This window comes from Polypterus senegalus, chromosome 15, assembly GCF_016835505.1.
Source record: "Polypterus senegalus isolate Bchr_013 chromosome 15, ASM1683550v1, whole genome shotgun sequence".
Taxonomy (NCBI): Eukaryota; Metazoa; Chordata; class Cladistia; order Polypteriformes; family Polypteridae; genus Polypterus; species Polypterus senegalus.
The window spans coordinates 67,195,312-67,216,874 of NC_053168.1; the positions used below are offsets into that span (position 1 = coordinate 67,195,312).

Genomic DNA, 21,563 nt, shown 5'->3' on the forward strand with positions numbered 1-21,563 from the left:
ATTACACAAAGTTATTGTCTGTTTTACCTTTTGTCTGCATTGTTAATGCTCTTTAATTTAATATTGTTCTTTATCAGTATGCTGCTGCTGGAGTATGTGAATTTCCCCTTCTGATTAATAAAGTATCTATCTATCTATCTATCTATCTATCTATCTATCTATCTATCTATCTATCTATCTATCTATCTGTCTATCTAGCTGATAGTGCTGAGAACAATAGTATACCAAGAAGGTCATATTTAGATTTATTATTTGAAAAGAAAAAAAAAACTGAACTCCGGTCAGCTCCCTCAGAAAAAGCTGTCAGGCGTTAAATATAAAGTGCAAAAACAAACACAATTAGTTATCTTAGTTGTTAAAAGTTGTCATTTTTTTTTAGCTGTAGGGAGATGACGACAGCCCTTAACCCCAGTAACCCCCCCAAGAGACACATTGTCTCCCCACTTTATGAAGAGGAGTATCCATAAGAGTAACACTAAGTATCAATATTGATAAGCAGTATCGGCATCCTTGCTTATGAAGACTCTGAATTTGGGTAGCTTATGCTAATTCAGACTTTATTTATTTATTTAGATGAATGGAAAATAAAAATCTATTTATTTATTTTATAACCAGCTTATCCAGTGCAAGGTCATGGGAAGGTGGGCCTTTCCTGGCTGCCTTGGGCACAAGGCAGAAACCAGCGCTGGACATCGTGTGATCTTTATATATTTTATGTTACTAAAAAATGACAGATTGTACAGATTTATGCTTTGAAATTGGCAAGAGATAAAATGAATGTTTCTAGGAAACATACGGACCACTGGTCCTCAAAAATAGGTGGTTCATACAGAGCAAGCTGAACTTTTTCATTTTGGTAAGGCAGTGTTTTGTTTTTGCAATGAGAAAACTTACCGCTTTACAGATGTTGCTGATCTGGTTATTCCTTCTTTCTATTACAGAGTTCTTTGTCACAATCAATGATCAATAAATAAACAAAATACTTACACTTGCTTATGAATTCAGAAGACATATGTATCATGTCCTAGGGGAATTATCGATAGATGGGCTTGCGAGGATCAAGCTTTTATTACAATAAACATTTCTGCCCACCAGTAGAACACTCAGCAGATGGCTTGCTTTTCTTTCTGTTGTGTCACTTTATTGATCACTTTACTTTTCCAAGGTTGTTTGCGAGTTCCAGTTTTTCGACGTTCCACAATGTATCAGGTGATACGCACTCACTTAAGAGGTTCTAGCCAAAGTACAACACAAGTACCAGCAGGATGCTACGCTGCATGTGCTTAACGCTCAGCAGATGCCACGGCTGTCATTCTTCTTCTTCATATCATGTAATCGGCTACTGCAGTTTGCTTCACACTTAGCAGATGTCTCCACTCTCCTTTTTCTTTCCACCATGTCACCTTCTCATTTAGTTTGCTGTAAGAAAAGACGCAAACCCCTATAACATTGCCAAGGTTGGCACCACCCCAATTTTTGGCTTCACCAGCGTGTATCAGGTTAGAACTATTCGATTAAGACCAAGATTAAGGTTCTGGCCCCATTACTGTTTGAGTGATCACATGACAGGACGACACAACCCTTACCATTTTATGTATATTGTAACGGATGGCCGGGGCCCATGCCTGGCTGGGACACCCCTTCACCACATCTGCCAGGGGGACAAGGGTGGGAAGCCCAGTATCTCCCCATGGATGCTAGATGGCAGCCTCCCTGGGTTGCAGCTGTATCTCAGACTTCTCCAGGGCTTCATGGGGTTTGGAGTTCTGTGCAACTCGGTGGGGTTCCACAGGTGCCGCCTGGGGGTGTCGCAACAGGAGCGGCTGGTCCATTTTGGGCACTGGTTTTGCCTTACCCGGAAGTGCAGCCGGATGTTGGCAATCACCCACCTGGGGCACTTCCGGGTGCCCAATAAAAGGGAGCCAGCAACCACCACTCAGCGGCCAGAGTTGGGTGGAAGGAGGACAAAGCTGTGGTGGTGGAAGAGAAAGGAGTGTTTTGGTGTTGTGCTTAGTGCTTGGGACTGTGCTGTGGCTGGAGGGATTACGGGGAAGACGTGCCCTCCAGCTGAAGAAAAAGAAATAGTTGATTTATTTTACCCGTGCCTCTGTGTCAATCTGTGTTGGGTTCGGGCGCTATATAGCATCTTTCTCTCTATATATATATATATATATAAAATGGGCGGCATGGTGGCGCAGTGGTAGTGCTGCTGCCTCGCAGTTAGGAGACCCGGGTTCGCTTCCCGGGTCCTCCCTGTGTGGAGTTTACATGTTCTCCCGTGTCGCGTGGGTTTCCTCCGGCGCTCGGTTTCCTCCCACAATCCAAAGACATGCAGGTTAGGTGGATTGATGTATCTAAATTGGCCCTAGTGTGTGCTTGGTGTGTGGGTGTGTCCTGTGGTGGGTTGGCACCCTGCCTGGGATTGGTTCCTGCCTTGTGCCCTGTGTTGGCTGGGATTGGCTCCAGCAGACCCCCGTGACCCTGTATTCGGATTCAGCGGGTTAGAAAATGGATGGATGGATATATATAAAATACACATACATATATTATATATATATATATATATACACACACACACACAAATACCGTATATAGTTCTGGAACATATGAGGAATCAAACAATAAATAAAACTATACATTATATTTTAGAAGATATTTATTATCTTTTACAAGTACCATATTTCTTTCTTGACATTAGTTGTGTAAACCCCTGTTATGTTTTTGCATGTTAAGATAAGTAAGATAAATGACTGCCAACAACACCGTCAGCAGTCACTGAAACACCCTCTTCCAGTATTAATGTACTCCTCCATTTCTTGTATGGATACTGAAGCCTAACATCTCTAAAGCTTTTATAACTGTTATTCAAGAAATCCTTGTTTTGTGGGCATACCTAACGTACAGTTTATCAAGCCTTCCTGTACGGCTGTAGAGGCTGTTCTATTCTACAAGCAGTCGGTGTGATTGTCGCTTCACAGCCCGTACTTACTGATGACTTCTTTCGCATAAGCGATGTACGCTTTCATAGCATCTTCTTTTGACATTCCTGTAAATCAACAATTGCACAGTCAACAAACAGGTTCAATACATCTTAATGAGTTAACATCTTATTTCTGCTTTCTTACAATATTTCTTTCCAATTATTATCTTTCCTGTCTTACAAATTTTCTTTCCAGTCCAACTATTGGCAATCTTTTATGTTAGAAAAAAAGACCAGAACAACAAAGCAAAGCATGCCAATTTGTTTAAGTGTAGAATTTTAAAACAGTGCTATCATTTGTCCGCTAGCCTGTCGAAATCTCAACTAAACAAGTGCTCATGCATCGTCACCTTTTTTGGATTCCCAGGCTTCCCATTTTGCTTTTCCTTTCATATCCAACATGCCAGGCTTTTCTGAAAAAACAAGATTTAAAAATGAACAGGGCTTGTGTTTGCACAGGTAGAGTGTTTTTTGTGTGTTTAATTATTTCTTTTTAAAAAGGTATTTCACAACATGGAGGAGCACCAGGTTTACAAAAAACTGCCCATGCAATTACAAAACTATCCAGATAGGCAACAGCAAGTTTCAGACTTAAATTTGAAAACCTAATTTGTAAGATAAAATAGTTCATGAGATATGCTATAATTGAAATTAAGCATAATGGATGAAAGTCATCAAACAAATTGGCCCATCACACATGAACATGACAATGGGATGACATGGTGAAGGTGCCTATCAGAACGCCATGAGATGTAGCTGCTTCTTACTGGCATGGATGCCTTACGCTGATTTGAATTTTAGCTTACATTTGCAGGGAGGGAATGATATTGCAGATGTTGTTCTGTATTTTGTGCTGACGCAGCACATTTGGGGAGAAAGCGGAAAGAAGGAACATAAGCCTTTCAAACTGTGACTGCAATATCGACGAGTACATGAGAGAAATGGCCTGGGCTCTTAATAATAATGAGTAAGTGTTTGAGTTGCTCTGAATTTGTCTGACACGAGTGGTATTTGAGCACCTGGACGCTGTCCTTGTCACTATCAGCAGCACAACAGATTTCAGTAAGATAACACCCCTGCTGGTGCAGGTCAGTTCCGGCAACAGAGAGGCCGCCATGAACAAGAAGAGCAGGAAAGCTAGCCAGACTGATCAGCAACGTGGGTCACTGCACAGTTAAGGCTTACCAGCTCTTTTCACACCCTCACTATTACATAAGGAACATTTCAACTCCTCCACAGGCTTCTGTGGGTAGGGAGTGGCCATAGAAATTGATTTTTTTATCTCTCCAGGAGACTTTAGCAGGGCTCAGTTTCATCTTGGTTATGTTTCATCATCATCAATTATATGTCTTTGTTGTGTTTCTTACCCATGAATGGTGTGCACTGCAAGTGTGGGCTACTCATTTATTTTGTATTAGCCACACTACCTGCTGAGGACAAGTAATAGTAAATATTTTTAATTTATTCTATCTCTTGCTATATGGTTGCGAGACATGGATGCTGTCCAGTGACCTGAGATGAAGACTGGACTCCTTTGGTACTGTGTCTCTCCAGAAAATCCTTGGGTACCGTTGGTTTGATTTTTAGCCGAATGAGCGGTTGCTCATGGAGTCCCAAAATGAGGCAGATTACCTGCATTGTGAGGGAGCGTCAGTTATGGCACTATGGCCATGTGGCACGTTTCCCCGAGGGTAATCCGGCTCGTAAGATCCTCATTGTTGGGGACCAGAGTGGCTGGACCAGGCCAAGGGGTCGCCCACGTAACACCTGGTTGCAGCAGATAGAGGGTCATTTCCAGAGGGTGGGACTGGACTGCGTGTCTTCTGTCGTGTAGTGGGTGCAGCAACACACTGTATCAGTGCATGCTCCCCAACTTGACTTGACTATCTCTTGCCGTACATGTACTGTACCTTCAGAGCCTTTCCTCTGTATTTGTGTGTGTCTGAGCCTCTCTTCACCGGCGTTCCATTTCTTGAGCATGTTCCCATAAAGCCTTTTGAGGAACCTTTCTCACCTCCTGTCCGCTTTCATACCTGCCGTCTTTGAAGGCGCCTCTCTCAATGTGCCTCCCATATTGTTTCTCCTCCTCATGTGTCTAACACTCACACTTCCTCTTTTCGATTGCGCCCGCCAATGCCAAACGGACCAATCATATTCCTCTAAAGGACGGACATACAAAGACCTTAGTGTTTTATTATATTGTAGATTTTATCACTGTAGTACCTTCTGCTATCCAATCATTAGTGAATAACACCCTCATTTATAAAATACTGCTCTTTCCCAATGTACAATAAGAGAAATTGAAGTTTAAATACACATTTAACATACCCCCATATTTAATGGTTGATAAGATTTGTAAACTTTGTTACAAAACTTTTTGAGGCAAAGACGACAGTTTCTGGATCCTACTCTCTCACACACACACATACACAATCGACCAGTTTGCAGTTAGAGGTTTGATTTTTTGCTCTCACTCCCAACAACATTCTGTCCTGTTCTGGCCTCCTCCCACCCACTTTCTCCCACAGACAGAACGGCACATAAATTGACACATAGGTGTGGTGAAGCACATTGAAGTCCGTGGTGGTGCAGAGTTTTTAGTATATAAACTGTGCTCAGGCTCAGTGGATGTAGGTGTGTGCTGCTGCAAAGCTGTGATGGTGTTTGATGGTGAAATAGGCAATATGCACACTCTCTTCCAGATTCCACATCAGCCAACTGCTGCACTTCTCACGCGGATAACAAAATGGACTAGCTGTGCCGTTTTTTTCACCCGATCGCTTCAAGAAGTGCCCAGACGTACAGTAAACTATGCAATTTGCATTATTCAAATATTGTGCCAAACATCAGGAGCTAAAAAAGAGAAGGGCTTCAAACTATGCATTTCAAGCTACATTCACAATTATGAAGGTAAGATCCAGACGTTTTAAAAACTTGTTTCTACTATAAACTTACATTTAACAAAAATATGTGATTACATTAGGATTCTTTAAAGAAGCAATTTCAATAATTAGTCATTAAACTTTATTCAGGGACAGGTGAAAATATATGTAAGCTTAATACTGCAACGGTGCTGGACAAGTTATATGAGCCAGGGGTGAGTCACCAAAAGAATGAGCTGGCATTACTTTATCAATAGCAGGAGCAACTATAAAACCAGCAACTCTGCACAGTCACACATGCTTTTTCCAACTAGTGTGACAAAAGGCAAGCAGTCCTTTTAAGGATAGTGAGCCACCTCAAAGAGCAGAGAAACCAGCCATTGTGGGGTTCAGCACTGATGTTACAATACATCATAAAGTGAGTGTGCTGGACATCTTACCTAGCAAAAATGAATGTTTCTGTCTGAGTCAGCAAAATGGTGAATGCCAAACTGCTGCTTCATTGTAAGGGACTCAATTTGTTTTCTTTGCTGGAGGATCTCCTCTCTGGGAGACATGTTTTCATCAAGCATTAGGTCAACAACTGCTGGATCTGGAGCCAAAAACATAGTCATGGTCATCAAGGATTTTATCATCCTCCTCCTCACCCAGCGTGTCATCCTCAGTCACTTTCTCTCTTCCCAAACTGCTGGTATTGAAAGTGGAATGGAGAAATTGTTTCACTTAATGCAAGAACCGGTCTCTTCTTCAATCGTCACTGCCCTGTCTCAGACCCAGTCTCGCAAAAATCCTCTTTTATAAAACGCTGGCTACAAACTTGGGTATGGGGACTAACCGTAAAGCTCTCTCTCCAGATGGCAGTGATCCATTTAGATCAGGTTTCTGCATCATAGGGAAATGTATGAAAATGACGTACCTTGTTGCACTTACTGGAAGCTCAACATAAATGTTCACAACAATGATCAGCTGTAGAGGTTTCTGTAAGCTGAAGCTTAAACCTCTTGTTCTCAGACATTCTTGCCACTAAACAAAAATCACAACTGCAGTATGAACAATGGAAGTGATGGAGCTGGCTCCGATTTCACCGGAAGTACGTCAGCACTGCTGTGTGCATATTGCCTATTGGTACTTCTGTTGGACAATCAGTAGGAGTAGGAGTGACAGAGTGCTCCAAGGATCCTGCTGGACCGAAGGATGGTGGCAGGATAATGGAGGTCCAGCTCCAAGCAAGTTCTAGCAGTGACCAACTGAGGTGACTGGGATGAGAGCTGGAGTAGGAGTTGCACTTGCCAGCACCTCTGCCACCAGAGTGGAGGAGGCAGGAGTGAGGGAGAGGCACTGAGGCTTACAGAAGATTGGAACAAACAATCCTGTTTTTAACTGTGTTTTTAACCTTGATTTTACCTTCAATTAACCTATTTAAGGATTGATTTTAACTCCCACAGATGAATACTGGATTGTATGGACTTGTTTATTTTTATTATTTATTTATGAAGCATTGCAAACCCAGCCTCAGGGGATGCACAAACCAGTGTGTTTCTTCGTGCCGGTCCCAAACACGGATAAATGGGGAGGGTTACGTCAGGAGGGGACATCTGGTGTAACATTTTGCCAAATCAATATGCGGGCAACAATTTTGGATGATCCGCTGTGGTAACCCCTAATGGGAGCAGCGGAAAGAAAAAGAAGAAGATTTATGAAGCACTGCAGTTTGATTTGGACAGTTTGCTGATTTTATTTGAAAAAAAAATGTACGAGGCACTTGCACCAATCTTGTTGCTGTATGTCCACGTTGCAATGGTCCGTCTCAGTACATGAGTATCGATGACTCAGGTTCAAGGAAATGTCAAGGCTATGAGCAACCTGGGTAACACAGAAGGCTAAGTGGATTCTTAAAATAGCCAAATGTATAAGGAGAAAAAAAAGAAAGAAAACAATACTCTAACCAGCCACTATGCATATGTCTGTCATATTTCATTTGAAGATCATTGACAGTAAAATAGCATGGATTATAGCATTGATGGTAGTTTATTTACTCTGAAGATCATCTACGCTCCCGACCACATGAATGAAGTCAAACCACTGGAGTGCTGCAAAACCTCAAGATGGGTCCCACAAGAATGAAGACGTCTATTTGGAATCGTTAGTTAAACTAACCTGTATATTTTTGTGGATGTGGCAAGAAATCGGAGTACCTGGAGAGAAGTCCAAGCTCATATATGGAGAAAGTTAAGATTAATAATTTGGAGTTTTCATGGTGGATGCAAGCTTTGTTTTATATACTGATTTATATATGAATATTATATTAAATAAACTGGTTATTCATTCTTATTTATCAGATCAGTGAGTGGAGACTTACTGCATGTTGATTAGCACATCCAAATAAGAATTTCACTGTTCTCTGTAAATGTGACAATAATAACAGCAGGTTTCCTTTGGCACAGGAGGCTTCCCAGAACCAGCTGCAAAAGTCTGTGGCTGTATATAGAATTTAGTTTAACCTGGGAATGGTTCAAGAAGGCTGTGGTGATGTTAGAGTCACTGATTGGTCGTCAGACAGTACTTGAAATATGCATGCTTCACGCAGATAGCCACTTTAATATCTCTTTGTTTTTGGGGAAAAAATAAAGTGAAAAGTATACTAGAATGTAGATGAAGTTCCAACCCTTATTGATGTGATTTGGGTACTTATCTCAGTATTTTAGCACCGGAAATAGATAAAAATTGAGGAAGAATGAATAGATGGCTTATGCAGTGTAAAAAATGACACTACAAAAAGCAGAAATAAGACAACTTGAGCCTACGTATGCAAATATTCACTTATTCTAGGAACAGGTTCCATTTCCTTTAGTATTCCTAAAAGACCACTCAGAAGTACTCTTGGGTTTATTTATCCAAAATAACATATCATTACATTAGTCCATATCAGGCTCTGTGTGTTGGGCACAAGGCAGACACAAGCCCTGAACAGACAGCCAAGTCCACCGCAGGGTTATTTTTCTAATTACCAGTCAGTACATTGTATTTATACATGTGGGAGGAAAACCCATGAAGTCACAAAGAGAGCATGCAGACTGTAAATGTACACTGACTATGTGGAGGATACAAGCCCAGGGAACTGGATATATTATGTCACCCTACCCAAAACAAAGTAAAACAAATGAGACGTTAAATTAAATGTAATTGTTTATGGCATCTTTCTTGGTAGTTAGGTGCAGGGTGCGACACAGATTTACATCTATAAAAATATTCAGGCATCCATTCTATGAAGTATATATTACAGGTAAGAAACATAAAGCATTCATCCATTCTGTAACAAACTCTTTTTAGGAAATAAATTAGAAATGTAATAATAAATACCATGGAGATACATACATATACACATGCATCAACATAAGACAGTTAAATACGTGCTTATACTCTTCCTTCCAACTTGAAGATCACTGACCAATAGCCAGTGACCATTTTTTTTTTAAATCCAATCGCAGCATATGGTACTTTTGAGGATCCTTCTGGTCTCGTATAAAACACTTCCTGGCCAGACAAAGCCTTACAGAATCCCTGGGGCTATCTCCATCAAACTCTTTCTGGAGGTCCTTCTCTACTGGGCTGCTGACCCACTTCTACCAAAAAGGCTACACATCCCTACAGGGGCCTTCAATGATAGCCTGTTATTACCAGTAGCTACAGGGGCGGGGAATGTATACACTTGCATGCCATTCCATTATATTCCCATCCATGGTATAATATTTCGTGGGACTATCTTAACCTTCCTGTCATCTCTGCTGGGACAGGTCCAGATTGGTTTCCCTTCTTGGATGTTATCTAACACCAGCTGATGCAGGCTCTGACCATATTACTGTACCTTTGACTAGCATTAGTAAGTTTAGTCCTGCAAGTGTTCACATAGCACCCGCAAATTAAGTGGCTTGCTGAGGATCACATAGGGAGTAAATAGTAGGGACTAAACTGGTAATCTCAGAGTCTGTAGTCCAGTGTTTTAGCCCCACTCTCTGAACTACTCTAAATGACACCCACACTGAGGAGTGCTGGTCATTTGACAGGACAAATACAAGGAAATTTATTTAAAGGATTATGAATTCTTATGTGTTGGCTGGGATTGGCTCCAGCAGACCCCCGTGACCCTGTGTTCGGATTCAGCGGGTTGGATAATGGATGGATGGATGAATGAATTCTTAAGAAATGTTCTCTGGGATTTTTTTTCTCCTGAGCATTCTGGTTTCCCACCCACATGCCAAAGATGTGTGCATTAGGCTAATTGGTGAGTTTAACTCTTTCAGGGCTGAATAGTTTTTGCTGGCAACTCACTTTCCTGAAAAGCACACAAAGCAAAGGTTTCATATATTGCTGTGGCTGCTGTTGGCGCCTGTTCAGGGTCTCTGGTGGCTGTGTAGGGGGCCGCTCGATGGCCGGTAGGAACGCATGGTGGGTGGCTGCCTGACTGTCTTTGTATGGCAGTGTGACACAATCTGATTTGTACCTCTTATCATCGTAAGTGGTGATCCTCCCAGGCGAACGTTGCTGTAGGCGCATCGGCTACACAAGCGTGTTCAGCACCGCTATCAGCTGGGGAATGACCGATCAGCTGAATCCAGTTCCTCACTTTCATTTTCGATCTCCATCTTCAGATCACTTGCCTCAAAATCTGAGTCTGACAAGTCAGAGTCCGAGTCAGTGTCGGCAATAATACGCAAAATGTCGTCCACCGAATATTTTGCTTTGTGCATTCGCTTTGGTCTCTCGCCAGACGTCGATGCCATTTTAGAGGTCGTTCACTCTTCGCTACTCACGCATGCGCAGGTAATCGAGGTCAAATCAAGCTGACTTTCCTTCTAGCAAAAAGAGCCGAACTAAAACAAAGCAGCAAGTTTTACGGCTGATTACCATCCTTTACCCCTGAATTTCGACAAAAGTCAACATCCGCCGTTTTAGAGTTAAACAGGCCGGAAGTGGAGGTGTGTGCCCCATGGTGCATTGTTATACAGTTTACATTTGGCTTCTGCCTTGTGCCCAAGTAGTGTGGAGACTACTGTCACAACTAAATTTGGATTAAGCTGGTTGGGAAATGGCGATATGCACTCTTTGCTGCTGTACAGTGTGTAAGTCACATAATAACTGATCCCTTTGAAAGTGAACATTACGAAAAATCGCCTCCCCTATCCTCATTAGTTGGTGGCAGTGGCAGAGTTACACATACGTGTTGTAGTGCCATCCAGTAGTGTTCATCCATATGTTACAAGGATGGTGACATCAGGCAGAGTAATTACTAATAACTTTGTAATAATCTCCCAAACTAAACAATATGAAGCAGATAAGGGGGCCTTTGGAGCCGTAGCCATCCAATCTAGCTAATTCTAGACCACACTAACCACACTGACAGAGAGCAAGTTGAAAAAAGTTTTATGGGAAAATGAAGCCCTTGAATGGTGGGTCCTGCCTGACAGGTAGCATCTATCATTAGAAAATAAATGAAAGCAAAATCTATGTATAACTGAAGAAAGTTACTTTAATCACTAATGCGTGCAAATTAATAAATACTGAATGTACGATCACTGCATATAAAATGTTTCTGCACAAAGACTATCATGGCGTATTTTTACAGGCTTCTTTTTTCCTCACATACTGTATACATCTCACACATTTGTCCCTTTAATAATAAAAGAATGTTCCATTCCAATTTCTAATATTAGAAAGTGAGTATTTCTGCTCACACCAGGGGGTTAGGTACAACTGGGTAGGTACTTGTGAAGCTTATAATTAGGTTAAACAAAGAACGTTAATTAGGGAAATGGAAACAATTTTCATACAGGATCACAGCTTATCTCAATGTAAATATTGTTTTTCAGTAGTTAATCTTTTTTCTTTATAAATTTCACATTCTGAGAACACCTATTGAGATTTAATTTTCTTTTTTGAGCCATGCTTGTAGTGCACAACTAATATAATTAATCAATTCAATGTCATTCTGGACAATTTAGGTAAATGCGATTGATGAGGTTTGGCTGAGCTACATTATTCTAATGTTATAATTAGTTAAGTGCAGTTGCTGCAGATAGGATGGCTACATAGTCATGATGTGAACAGCCGCAGCCATCTCAGAACAATGATACTCAATAGGGTTATAATCGGGGGACTGTGCAGGCCACCAATGCAAAGCAAACTTGCTGCCTTTCATGATGAAACATGCCTGGTGAAATGGTACATTGTCCAGTGTGTCCATCCGAGTGTGGATGAACTGTTGCCATAAAATGATTCACTTCGGTTAGCAACAATGTTCAAATATGCCTTGCTGTTCAGAAGTGTTTTGGTTGGTACCTGGGGCTGTAACGTGTGCTAGGAAAACATCCCCCACACATTCACACTGCCACCACTGGCCTTTACTGTTGACGCCAAACACAACAGCTCCATGGACTTGAATCACTTGCACCAAATTTTGATCCCTCCATCAGCAAGGTGTAAAAAAGGCTTGGATGTGTCTGACCAAGCAGCCTTTCCACACTCCTTACCAGTTCAGTTTTGATGCTTCGCTATCCATCTGAGACAGTTTTTTTTTTTTTCTTTTCTCTCTTGGAAGGCTTGGAAGGAGACGATACGTGATCTTCTCGGAAGACAGTTTTATATCCTGCGAGAGACACTTTAATGTCCCGCAAGACAAGGCAGTGAGACAAAAGGACAGCTGGTATACAGGCTTTTAAATGATCAACGTGCAGCACGACAAGCAGAACACGTAGCTCGGCAGCAGCAGGAGAAAGAAAGCAGCTGATCAGACCGCATCTCCTCAGTGTGCAGTCAGTCCCCCCTTGACAAATGGAATGGCAGAGATGCAAAGTGGCTGGAGTGTAGCGCGCCTGGGGGGGAATAGGAGGGGATGGGTGAGTGAAGCGAGCAGGGGGCAAAGCCCCCTAGTACTTGGAAAACATTAATACAAGACTCAGTCTTGAGCTTTTTGTAGCCAGTCTATGACTACATTCTGCACACCCATTTTGATTTCAGATGTGACTGCCTGGTTGTGGCCTGCCAGTTTTTTTGTATGACTCTCACTATTATCTTTTGACTTGTTTGATCCACATACTGATTTCTTCCACAGGGAGGCCTATCACTGGTAGTTTTTTTTGCTTTTCATAATATTTTCAGTAATCTCTTAAACAGGTTTTGCATAATAAGCCCAGGACAACAGCCATCTGTGAGATCCCAGAATCGCATGACTATCGTCAACTGTCATGCCACATTCAAAGATACTAAGGCCACTCATTTTAATTATTCTTATGCTCAGTGGAAGACTAACTGGTGCTAAAAACACTGGTCTGCCTGATCTGCTGTCACATGATGACCATATGATAAGCTGGAATGTAGAATTTGTGTGAAGTGGAGTGGGATATTTAATAAACTGGCAGCTCAGGGTATATTTCTAGAAACTCTGTTTATTCTACATTTTGAATTCTTAGATACAGTATGTAAATCTAGCTGAGTGCTATATTACACATTAAATATTAGTAGTGTACAAGTAGTGTATAAGGTCTATTCAGAAAGTTGTAAGATCCATCCATCTACCTTCCTAACCCATTTATCCAGGGCAGGGTTATGGGACGGCTGGAGAATATCCCAGCAATCATTGGGCACAAGGCAGGGACAACACTTGGACAAAGTGTCAGCTCAATGCAGGGTGAACGAACACACACACACACACACACACACACACACACCCACACGTACGCTCAAGGGCCAATTTAACAAAGCCAATCCATCTAACCAGCATGTAAGTTGCAACAGACTGTCTATTACAGGCGGTGACACCAAGTCAGCAGACAGCACTTAGGTGTGTTCTAAGGAGAAATATTAACTTATTCCAAGAATAAATAACTTCCCTCTACCTTATAAAGTTGTGTTCAAGGACAGCTGTATCTTGTGTTGCTGTTGTAAAAAAATAGATGAGAGGAGAAATGTGTAGGTTACATTTTGTGTGAAAAAATAGAAATCCTCCAAATATCAAGAACTGGGTTTGGTGAAGATTGCATTGTTTACGGCATTGTTCATCAAAACACCAAATGTTTAGTCAGAGACAACCAATGCTACATTAAGAAATAGTCACTAAGGTGGAAAAAAAAATTGAAATCATCAACAACTGAGAAATTGCAGATGAAATGGAAATCTTCTTTGAATCATGTCAGGCTTTTTTCACTGAAAACTTTTTGATGTGTCAAAAGATTATAAAATTGGCTTTCAAGACTACTAAATGAAAAAAGTGTGTGAGAATCTGAAAAGAAGGCTGCAAATCAACCCTGATGTCAAAATGAGGTCAAAAGCATGGAGGCTCAATGACATCACCAAATTTTTTCATATCATAGTCGAAGACCTCCAGCTTTGCTTAAATAAATAACAGGAATGTGGCAATGAAAGCTTATCACCTAGGGGAAATTTGAATGCCACGCCACATAATGATGTAAGGATGTTATTCTCTGAAATAAATGTTGAGTCTTAAACCTTTTTAATCATTCTGCGGTATTTCCTTATTGTATCTACAGTGGTGTGAAAAACTATTTGCCCCCATCCTGATTTCTTATTCTTTTGCATGTTTGTCACACAAAATGTTTCTGATCATCAATCACATTTAACCATTAGTCAAATATAACACAAGTAAACACAAAATGCAGTTTTTAAATGATGGTTTTTATTATTTAGGGAGAAAAAAAATCCAAACCTACATGGCCCTGTGTGAAAAAGTAATTGCCCACTGAACCTAATAACTGGTTGGGCCACCCTTAGCAGCAATAACTGCAATCAAGCGTTTGCGATAACTTGCAATGAGTCTTTTACAGCGCTCTGGAGGAATTTTGGCCCACTCATCTTTGCAGAATTGTTGTAATTCAGCTTTATTTGAGGGTTTTCTAGCATGAACCACCTTTTTAAGGTCATGCCATAGCATCTCAATTGCATTCAGGTCAGGACTTTGACTAGGCCACTCCAAAGTCTTCATTTTGTTTTTCTTCAGCCATTCAGAGGTGGATTTGCTGGTGTGTTTTGGGTCATTGTCCTGTTGTAGCACCCAAGATCGCTTTAGCTTGAGTTGACGAACAGATGGCCGGACATTCTCCTTCAGGATTTTTTGGTAGACAGTAGAATTCATGGTTCCATCTATCACAGCAAGCCTTCCAGGTCCTGAAGCAGCAAAACAACCCCAGACCATCACACTACCACCACCATATTTTACTGTTGGTATGATGTTCACTTTCTGAAATGCTGTGTTCCTTTTACGCCAGATGTAACGGGACATTTGCCTTCCAAAAAGTTCAACTTTTGTCTCATCAGTCCACAAGGTATCTTCCCAAAAGTCTTGGCAATCATTGAGATGTTTCTTAGCAAAATTGAGACGAGCCCTAATGTTCTTTTTGCTTAACAGTGGTTTGCGTCTTGGAAATCTGCCATGCAGGCCGTTTTGCCCAGTCTCTTTCTTATGGTGGAGTCGTGAACACTGACCTTAATTGAGGCAAGTGAGGCCTGCAGTTCTTTAGACGTTGTCCTGGGGTCTTTGTGACCTCTCGGATGAGTCGTCTCTCGCTCTTGGGGTAATTTTGGTCGGCCGGCCACTCCTGGGAAAGTTCACCACTGTTCCATGTTTTTGCCATTTGTGGATAATGGCTCTCACTGTGGTTCGCTGGAGTCCCAAAGCTTTAGAAATGGCTTTATAACCTTTATCAGACTGATAGATCTCAATGACTTCTGTTCTCATTTGTTCCTGAATTTCTTTGGATCTTGGCATGATGTCTAGCTTTTGAGGTGCTTTTGGTCTACTTCTCTGTGCCAGGCAGCTCCTATTTAAGTGATTTCTTGATTGAAACAGGTGTGGCAGTAATCGGGCCTGGGGGTGGCTACGGAAATTGAACTCAGGTGTGATACACCACAGTTAGGTTATTTTTTAACAAGGGGGCAATTACTTTTCACACAGGGCCAATGTAGGTTTGGATTTTTTCTCCTAAATAATAAAATCATCATTTAAAAACTGCATTTTGTGTTTACTTGTGTTATATTTGACTAATGGTTAAATGTGTTTGATGATCAGAAACATTTTGTGTGACAAACATGCAAAAGAATATGAAATCAGGAAGGGGGCAAATAGTTTTTCACACCACTGTATACAACTAGGCCCATTTCAAATTGCCAGTTAACCAATGCATATTACTTTAACATGTACAGGGGAAACTGGAGTACTGGAGAAAATCCTGCAGAGACACTGGTAGAAGACATAATCAACTCCCTAGAAGCAACCAGGCTGCATCTTTTGCTCCTTAGAATTAGTCAGTGTGACAGCTATACAGGATGGCATAGTGGTGCAGCAGTTAGTACTGCTCTTAAACTCCACAGTCCTGGTGCAGGAACTATCTGTTTGCAGTCTGCATGTTCTCCCCATGTGTACATGTGTTTTATACCACATTCTGAAGACGTGCAAATTGGGTTCATCAACGGCCCCCAACTGACCGGGTGTAAATGTAAGTGTTTTTATGAGTGATGCTTCTCCCAGAGTTAGGAGAAGCAGAGGATCCTGCTTTGTGTCCCATTCTGTCGGGATGGGTTCTGACCCCTACAGCACTATCTTGAAACAAGTGTGTAAACATTAAACAACATTGTCAGTGTTGAAACATAGTCAAGGAGTGGCCCACCCAGAGTGGATGACTAGAATTCATGGGGTTGATTCACTTTCTAAATAAGGATAAAAACCATAAATGAAAGGGAAGAGAAAGAAATGGGGTTATATATGAAAAAGGAGGTCCCCAGAACCTGACCTATGGAGCAGAGTGCTAGAAGGAGGCATATTCCATGGTGGCATGCCTCAGCCCAGAGGAAAAACCAGAGATAGATCTGACTATAGACCTCCAGTGGCAGACCCTCCTCTGTGTCTGTTCCAGCTACAGGGTCCTATGATGTCATTCAGAGGCTTGCGGCTGGAGGTGTGAACTACAGAGTCTTCGCACAGGGCTGTTTGGAAAATGAGCTACTCAAGAGGATCTACAGGTCTAAAACATTAGATTTGGGGATAAATGAATGTGTGCATGTCAACACACTTATGGATGTTGAGCATAATTAAGGTATGTCAGTAATAAAGAAGCCTTACACTGTAAATTAATGAGTGTGCAACTTCAATAACAAAATATAGATTATAAATTTTACACTTATACCAGAGTGGAAACCACTTTAAAAAACTACAGACACCGTATGTGCATTCAACTAGGTAATCTCGAAATTTGTTTGTTAAATAAACTGTAATGAAAACTGACATGTAAAGAGTAAGCACACACTGAACAGCAGTTAAGCCCAATAACATACAAAACACAATGGGTCAATCCATACCTCGGGAAGCCTAATGTTCTAATTGCCCTTTTCTGCTCTTATGGGAAACAGGAAATATCTTATAAAATAACGAATGCACATTTGGCAGTAGATACAGCACCGCCATTGTTGTACTCTTTCACTGCCTACCAAAGACTAGTGTTCTTTGTTCACCTTGCAGAGGAACTTCGTCGTTGTGTCTTACAAGAAAAGGCGATGGAAAAAGAAAAAAAGGCTGCAACATCGACAAGCTTCTGTTCCAAGAGCGCCGCTTCACCCAGGAAGTCAGTGTCAGGTGCCTTTCCAATGTAATAGGAACCAAAGCATAGAGAGAAGTGTGCGCATTGCAACAGGTACACATGTCGTAAATGTAGGAAGGACGGTCCTTGGGTGTGTGTGAACTGTTAACATCTGAATCTGATGATTGCATATAGCATTGAACTGACCTCTCTGTACTACTCTTTCTTCTGCATATCGTGGAGTACAAAAGAAACAGCATACAGCAACATGTCGGGACTGGCAAGATCATAGGGAGAAAAAAAACGCGATCACTGATTACAAGCGCAAGATGGTATACGAATGAATATGAATAATAAGAATAATGTTGCATCAGTGCCACAATGTTTTCTGAAATGTACTATACAGGTCATACAATGAATTATTCCAAATATCATATATGCCTATGTCTTTGTTTTTTTTTTCGGAGCGGCTTTGACATCATGGACCATAAAGTGCATACTAATTCAGCGTGAGCAGGAACACTCAACGAAACTGAATAAAAATAAAAAATTCAAGTGACGGTGACATACGAAGAAGGCAGATTCACCAGCGTTTGTGTGTCAGCTTTTATCTATCCAGATCAGAGAATTTCCAGTTCCGTTGTCTCAAAACAACACACACATCTACAGTTATTCCCAGTTTCAAATAAAAACTAGCAGCATCAGATCTTTGTATTGTGATTGTGACTGAGAGAATATAAGTGAAAAAAAACAGTAACTTTTACAAGTACTATAAATTTAAACCGGCTGTTATGTATGTTTTTATTGTATAATATTAACAATAAGAGCAGCTCACTACTCAAAACAGTAAATATACAAGGCAGTCAGGATCGAACCGGGGGGCTCTTGATTACAAGACAGCAGTTCTTACCACTGTCATATTGCACTTGCACCTTTTGTGAAAGTGTTTATTTCATATTTGGACCTCAGCCTTCACATAATACAGTTCATGTTGACATGAGTTTACATAGATTGTTGTAGACACGGAACACACATAAAATGCATATCTTCCAAATAACGATCAAATATTTCCCCTCTAAAACTCCAGCACTTCACTCCCAGATAATCAAGGCTTGAGCTGGGAGAACTTCTTGCCCTTTCTGCGGCAGTAGGGGGGATGTTATAGCAGGCTGCTTGCTGCTTGTGTCGATCGGCACATTTACAAGACAAAAGACGCTGAGGGAGAGGTACAAAGGGATTTAAGGTGGGCCGGATTTACAAGTTTTTTCGTAGGCTTTGGTAATTCTAGTGTTAAGGGGATTTCCACCACAGCGCAATTGATCAAAGAGTAAACTGTATTTTATTAGAGAAATTGAACACCTTGTTAATTTATGTTATTAGGCTCTATTAGTAAAAAAACAGCTATACATATTTATTCTTAACATTCATATCCCCCTTTACATGCAAACATATGTACGTTTATCCACTATATGAGTGTTTTAGTCCTTGGGACCCCCTGAAAGGTACATTTTTAAGAAGCACTGTACCAAGACTCCAGCTGCAGGCCCCAAACGACATCACAGAGTCCTCTGCCAAAAGCAGGCACAGACAAGAATGCCACCAGACTCTTGGGGAAAACACCAATAGCTATCCTAAACATCACTGCCATTTATACCTGACGCTCCACCAGGACATCACAATTAGAAGACTCTATAAAATGAAGGACATAGACCAAGACAGCACCAGGGACTCCCAGGAAGAAGCTACTGGAACTCTCCTATTGAATAGCAAGAAAAGGCGAGCCAAAGCTGGACTTGGGTTTCTGGCTCTTTGTCAGAAAAACTGTTCTTGGGGTACAGAGTCACCTGGGTACATTTCAAGAGTGTTATTTCCTGGTAGTCCTGTCACTTGTATGGGTGATTCTTGTAAGACAAAATAAAGTCAGATGCAGTTTTAATGGCCACCACTGCTGGGCATAGCTGAATTGGGAGTTTGCTCGAAAGAGGACGACACCTCTGTAGCTGGACAGCTACCACATGCAAGAAAGAACATGGGTATATACAGTAAATAACTGCTCCTCCATCAGCTAGACCTTCCCTTTTATTGTTTTGTTTGCATGGATTCTATTAATACATTCCTAAGAAAGAAAACTACTTGTGTCATTGAGTCTAAATTTGGTTGAAGAGGCTGAGCCATATCTGTGCCAACATATACTATAACTAATGTGTGAAATATTCAATAGGCAGAAGTAAGCCCTACCTGTATTGATATCACCCACAGTTGCCTGCTTGTAAAGTCCATAGAGCTCTAGAAGCTCTCCATCTTCAGGTCTTGTCTTTACTTTTTTCACATCCTCGGCCACCTGCTCAAATTCTGCCTAAATAATAATATTGGAAAAATAAACTATTACGTCAAAACATTAAAAATGCAAACCCTTATCAAAATGTCTCTACTACTTATGACATCAGACTGTACTGATGCGCAACAAACTGGGAAGTCTTAACTAAACCAGTTACTGAGTGCCTAATTTCTATTCAAGTGTAACAAGGAGCAACTACCCAACATCTTTACATTTCAGTGAACATTCTTTATTTAAACTTGGAAAAAAATAATCAAGAATTTTCTGAAGCTGCATATCCAGTACAGGGTCACACACCCCAATAATAACAGGGGCAAAGCAGGGAGCAACACAGACAAAATTATCAGTCATACACAACACAATATCATAACCCACGCACACACTACACCAATTTAGAAACACCAATTAATCCAGCAGGTAGGTCTTAGATGTGTCAGGAAGTCGAGCCCATAGAGAAACACATGGACACTGGGCAAATGTGCAGTCTCCGCAGAGACTGTAACCAGGTCAGGGATCGTGGCCAGGCTCCTGAAGATAGGAGGTGACGGAACTAACTAGTTCTCAAGAAAATGGAAAAATGAGAATCTGCTGTGGTTTTAATCCAAACACACTGATAATTAACAGTAAATATTTCTTTTATTTATCATAATTTATATTCAAGGTGAATGAAAAAAATCATACTTGAATGAAGGAAGTATTATGGCAACCTGGCCAAAGCTTGTATAACTTTAAAAAAATGTATTTCAGCAAATTGATAAAAGTGCAGGACCAACCAGGTAATTGTCTTTGGGTGCTACTCCTTTGTTTTGTTTTTTTTTAAATCATTTTATTAATTTTATTAGAATCAAATAGCAATTCGCGATTCCTGCCTTGATCGCAGGTGTAATTTGTGTTCAATGGCTTCCTTCCTTGACCTGAAGACCACCATCGTAATGCTCAACTTTAAACCAGTTATTATCACAGATATATCCCTACCTGGCCAGCAGGATCCAAATCTTATTAAAGCTGCAGAGGGTGGCCAGTCCGGTATAAAAACAGCACAGGGGGTAACAGTGCAATTATAAAACTCGGATCCTTTGTTAATGCAGACTGCAGGAAAAAATGTCGAGCGGGTGCCGCCCCCGGACTGGTTGCCAGTCCAATGAATAGGACACATTCCTGTAAAACTGGCTCCCTTTGCCACAGCAACGTATCCATTACAAACGACCAGCCTCGAAAGTCCCGTAAGACAGAATCAAAGCAAACCGTGATGTTCTTCGCAGCCTTTATAAGCACAGACTCGAACGATTGCCATGTTTCTATGGTGCGCATCCCACAGAATGAAGGATCAAACCATTATAGTGAGCTTTTTTCAACACAAAAGCGATATAATCCATCTTTATTTCCCTTACAATCCCAGTTTATGTACTATGTATGCTCAGTTGTGCATTTAGAAAATTAAGTAAATTACATATGCTCGTATTTTGTGTAATTGTGGGATGCAATTAGAATACATAAAATAACCAGCATTGCGGAACTGGTATGATTTAGCACATACCGATAAATTATTTAAACAACATCACAGTGATAGATTGAGCCTTCAGAAATGTCAAATGGCAAAAAAGAGAACGAAAATTATCTTTCGGTTTTTACCTGCAGAGTCATAGTATATGAGTTGCTCACACTTCCGAAGTTGCTCCTTTCTCAGCTAGCCTTCCTTCTGCGATGTCTGATTCTGGTCCAGGCGCTACGGAAAGCAGCACACTTGGCAGCAACGTCACGAATGGGCGTGGACTCGCAAC

At 41.1% G+C, this 21,563-nt stretch overlaps 1 protein-coding gene across 1 annotated transcript; it reads right to left on the reverse strand.

Annotated features, from left to right (window-relative positions):
- Positions 1–2,638: 2,638 nt before the first annotated feature.
- On the reverse strand, positions 2,639–21,540 carry acbd7 (acyl-CoA binding domain containing 7). The gene is made up of 4 exons (XM_039736506.1): positions 21,415–21,540; positions 19,683–19,800; positions 3,331–3,393; positions 2,639–3,046 (listed from the first exon to the last, which is right to left on the reverse strand). The coding sequence occupies exons 1-4, from the start codon at positions 21,424–21,426 to the stop codon at positions 2,973–2,975; spliced, it is 267 nt and encodes an 88-aa protein (XP_039592440.1). The 5' UTR covers positions 21,427–21,540; the 3' UTR covers positions 2,639–2,972.
- Between the last annotated feature and the right edge of the window lie 23 nt (positions 21,541–21,563).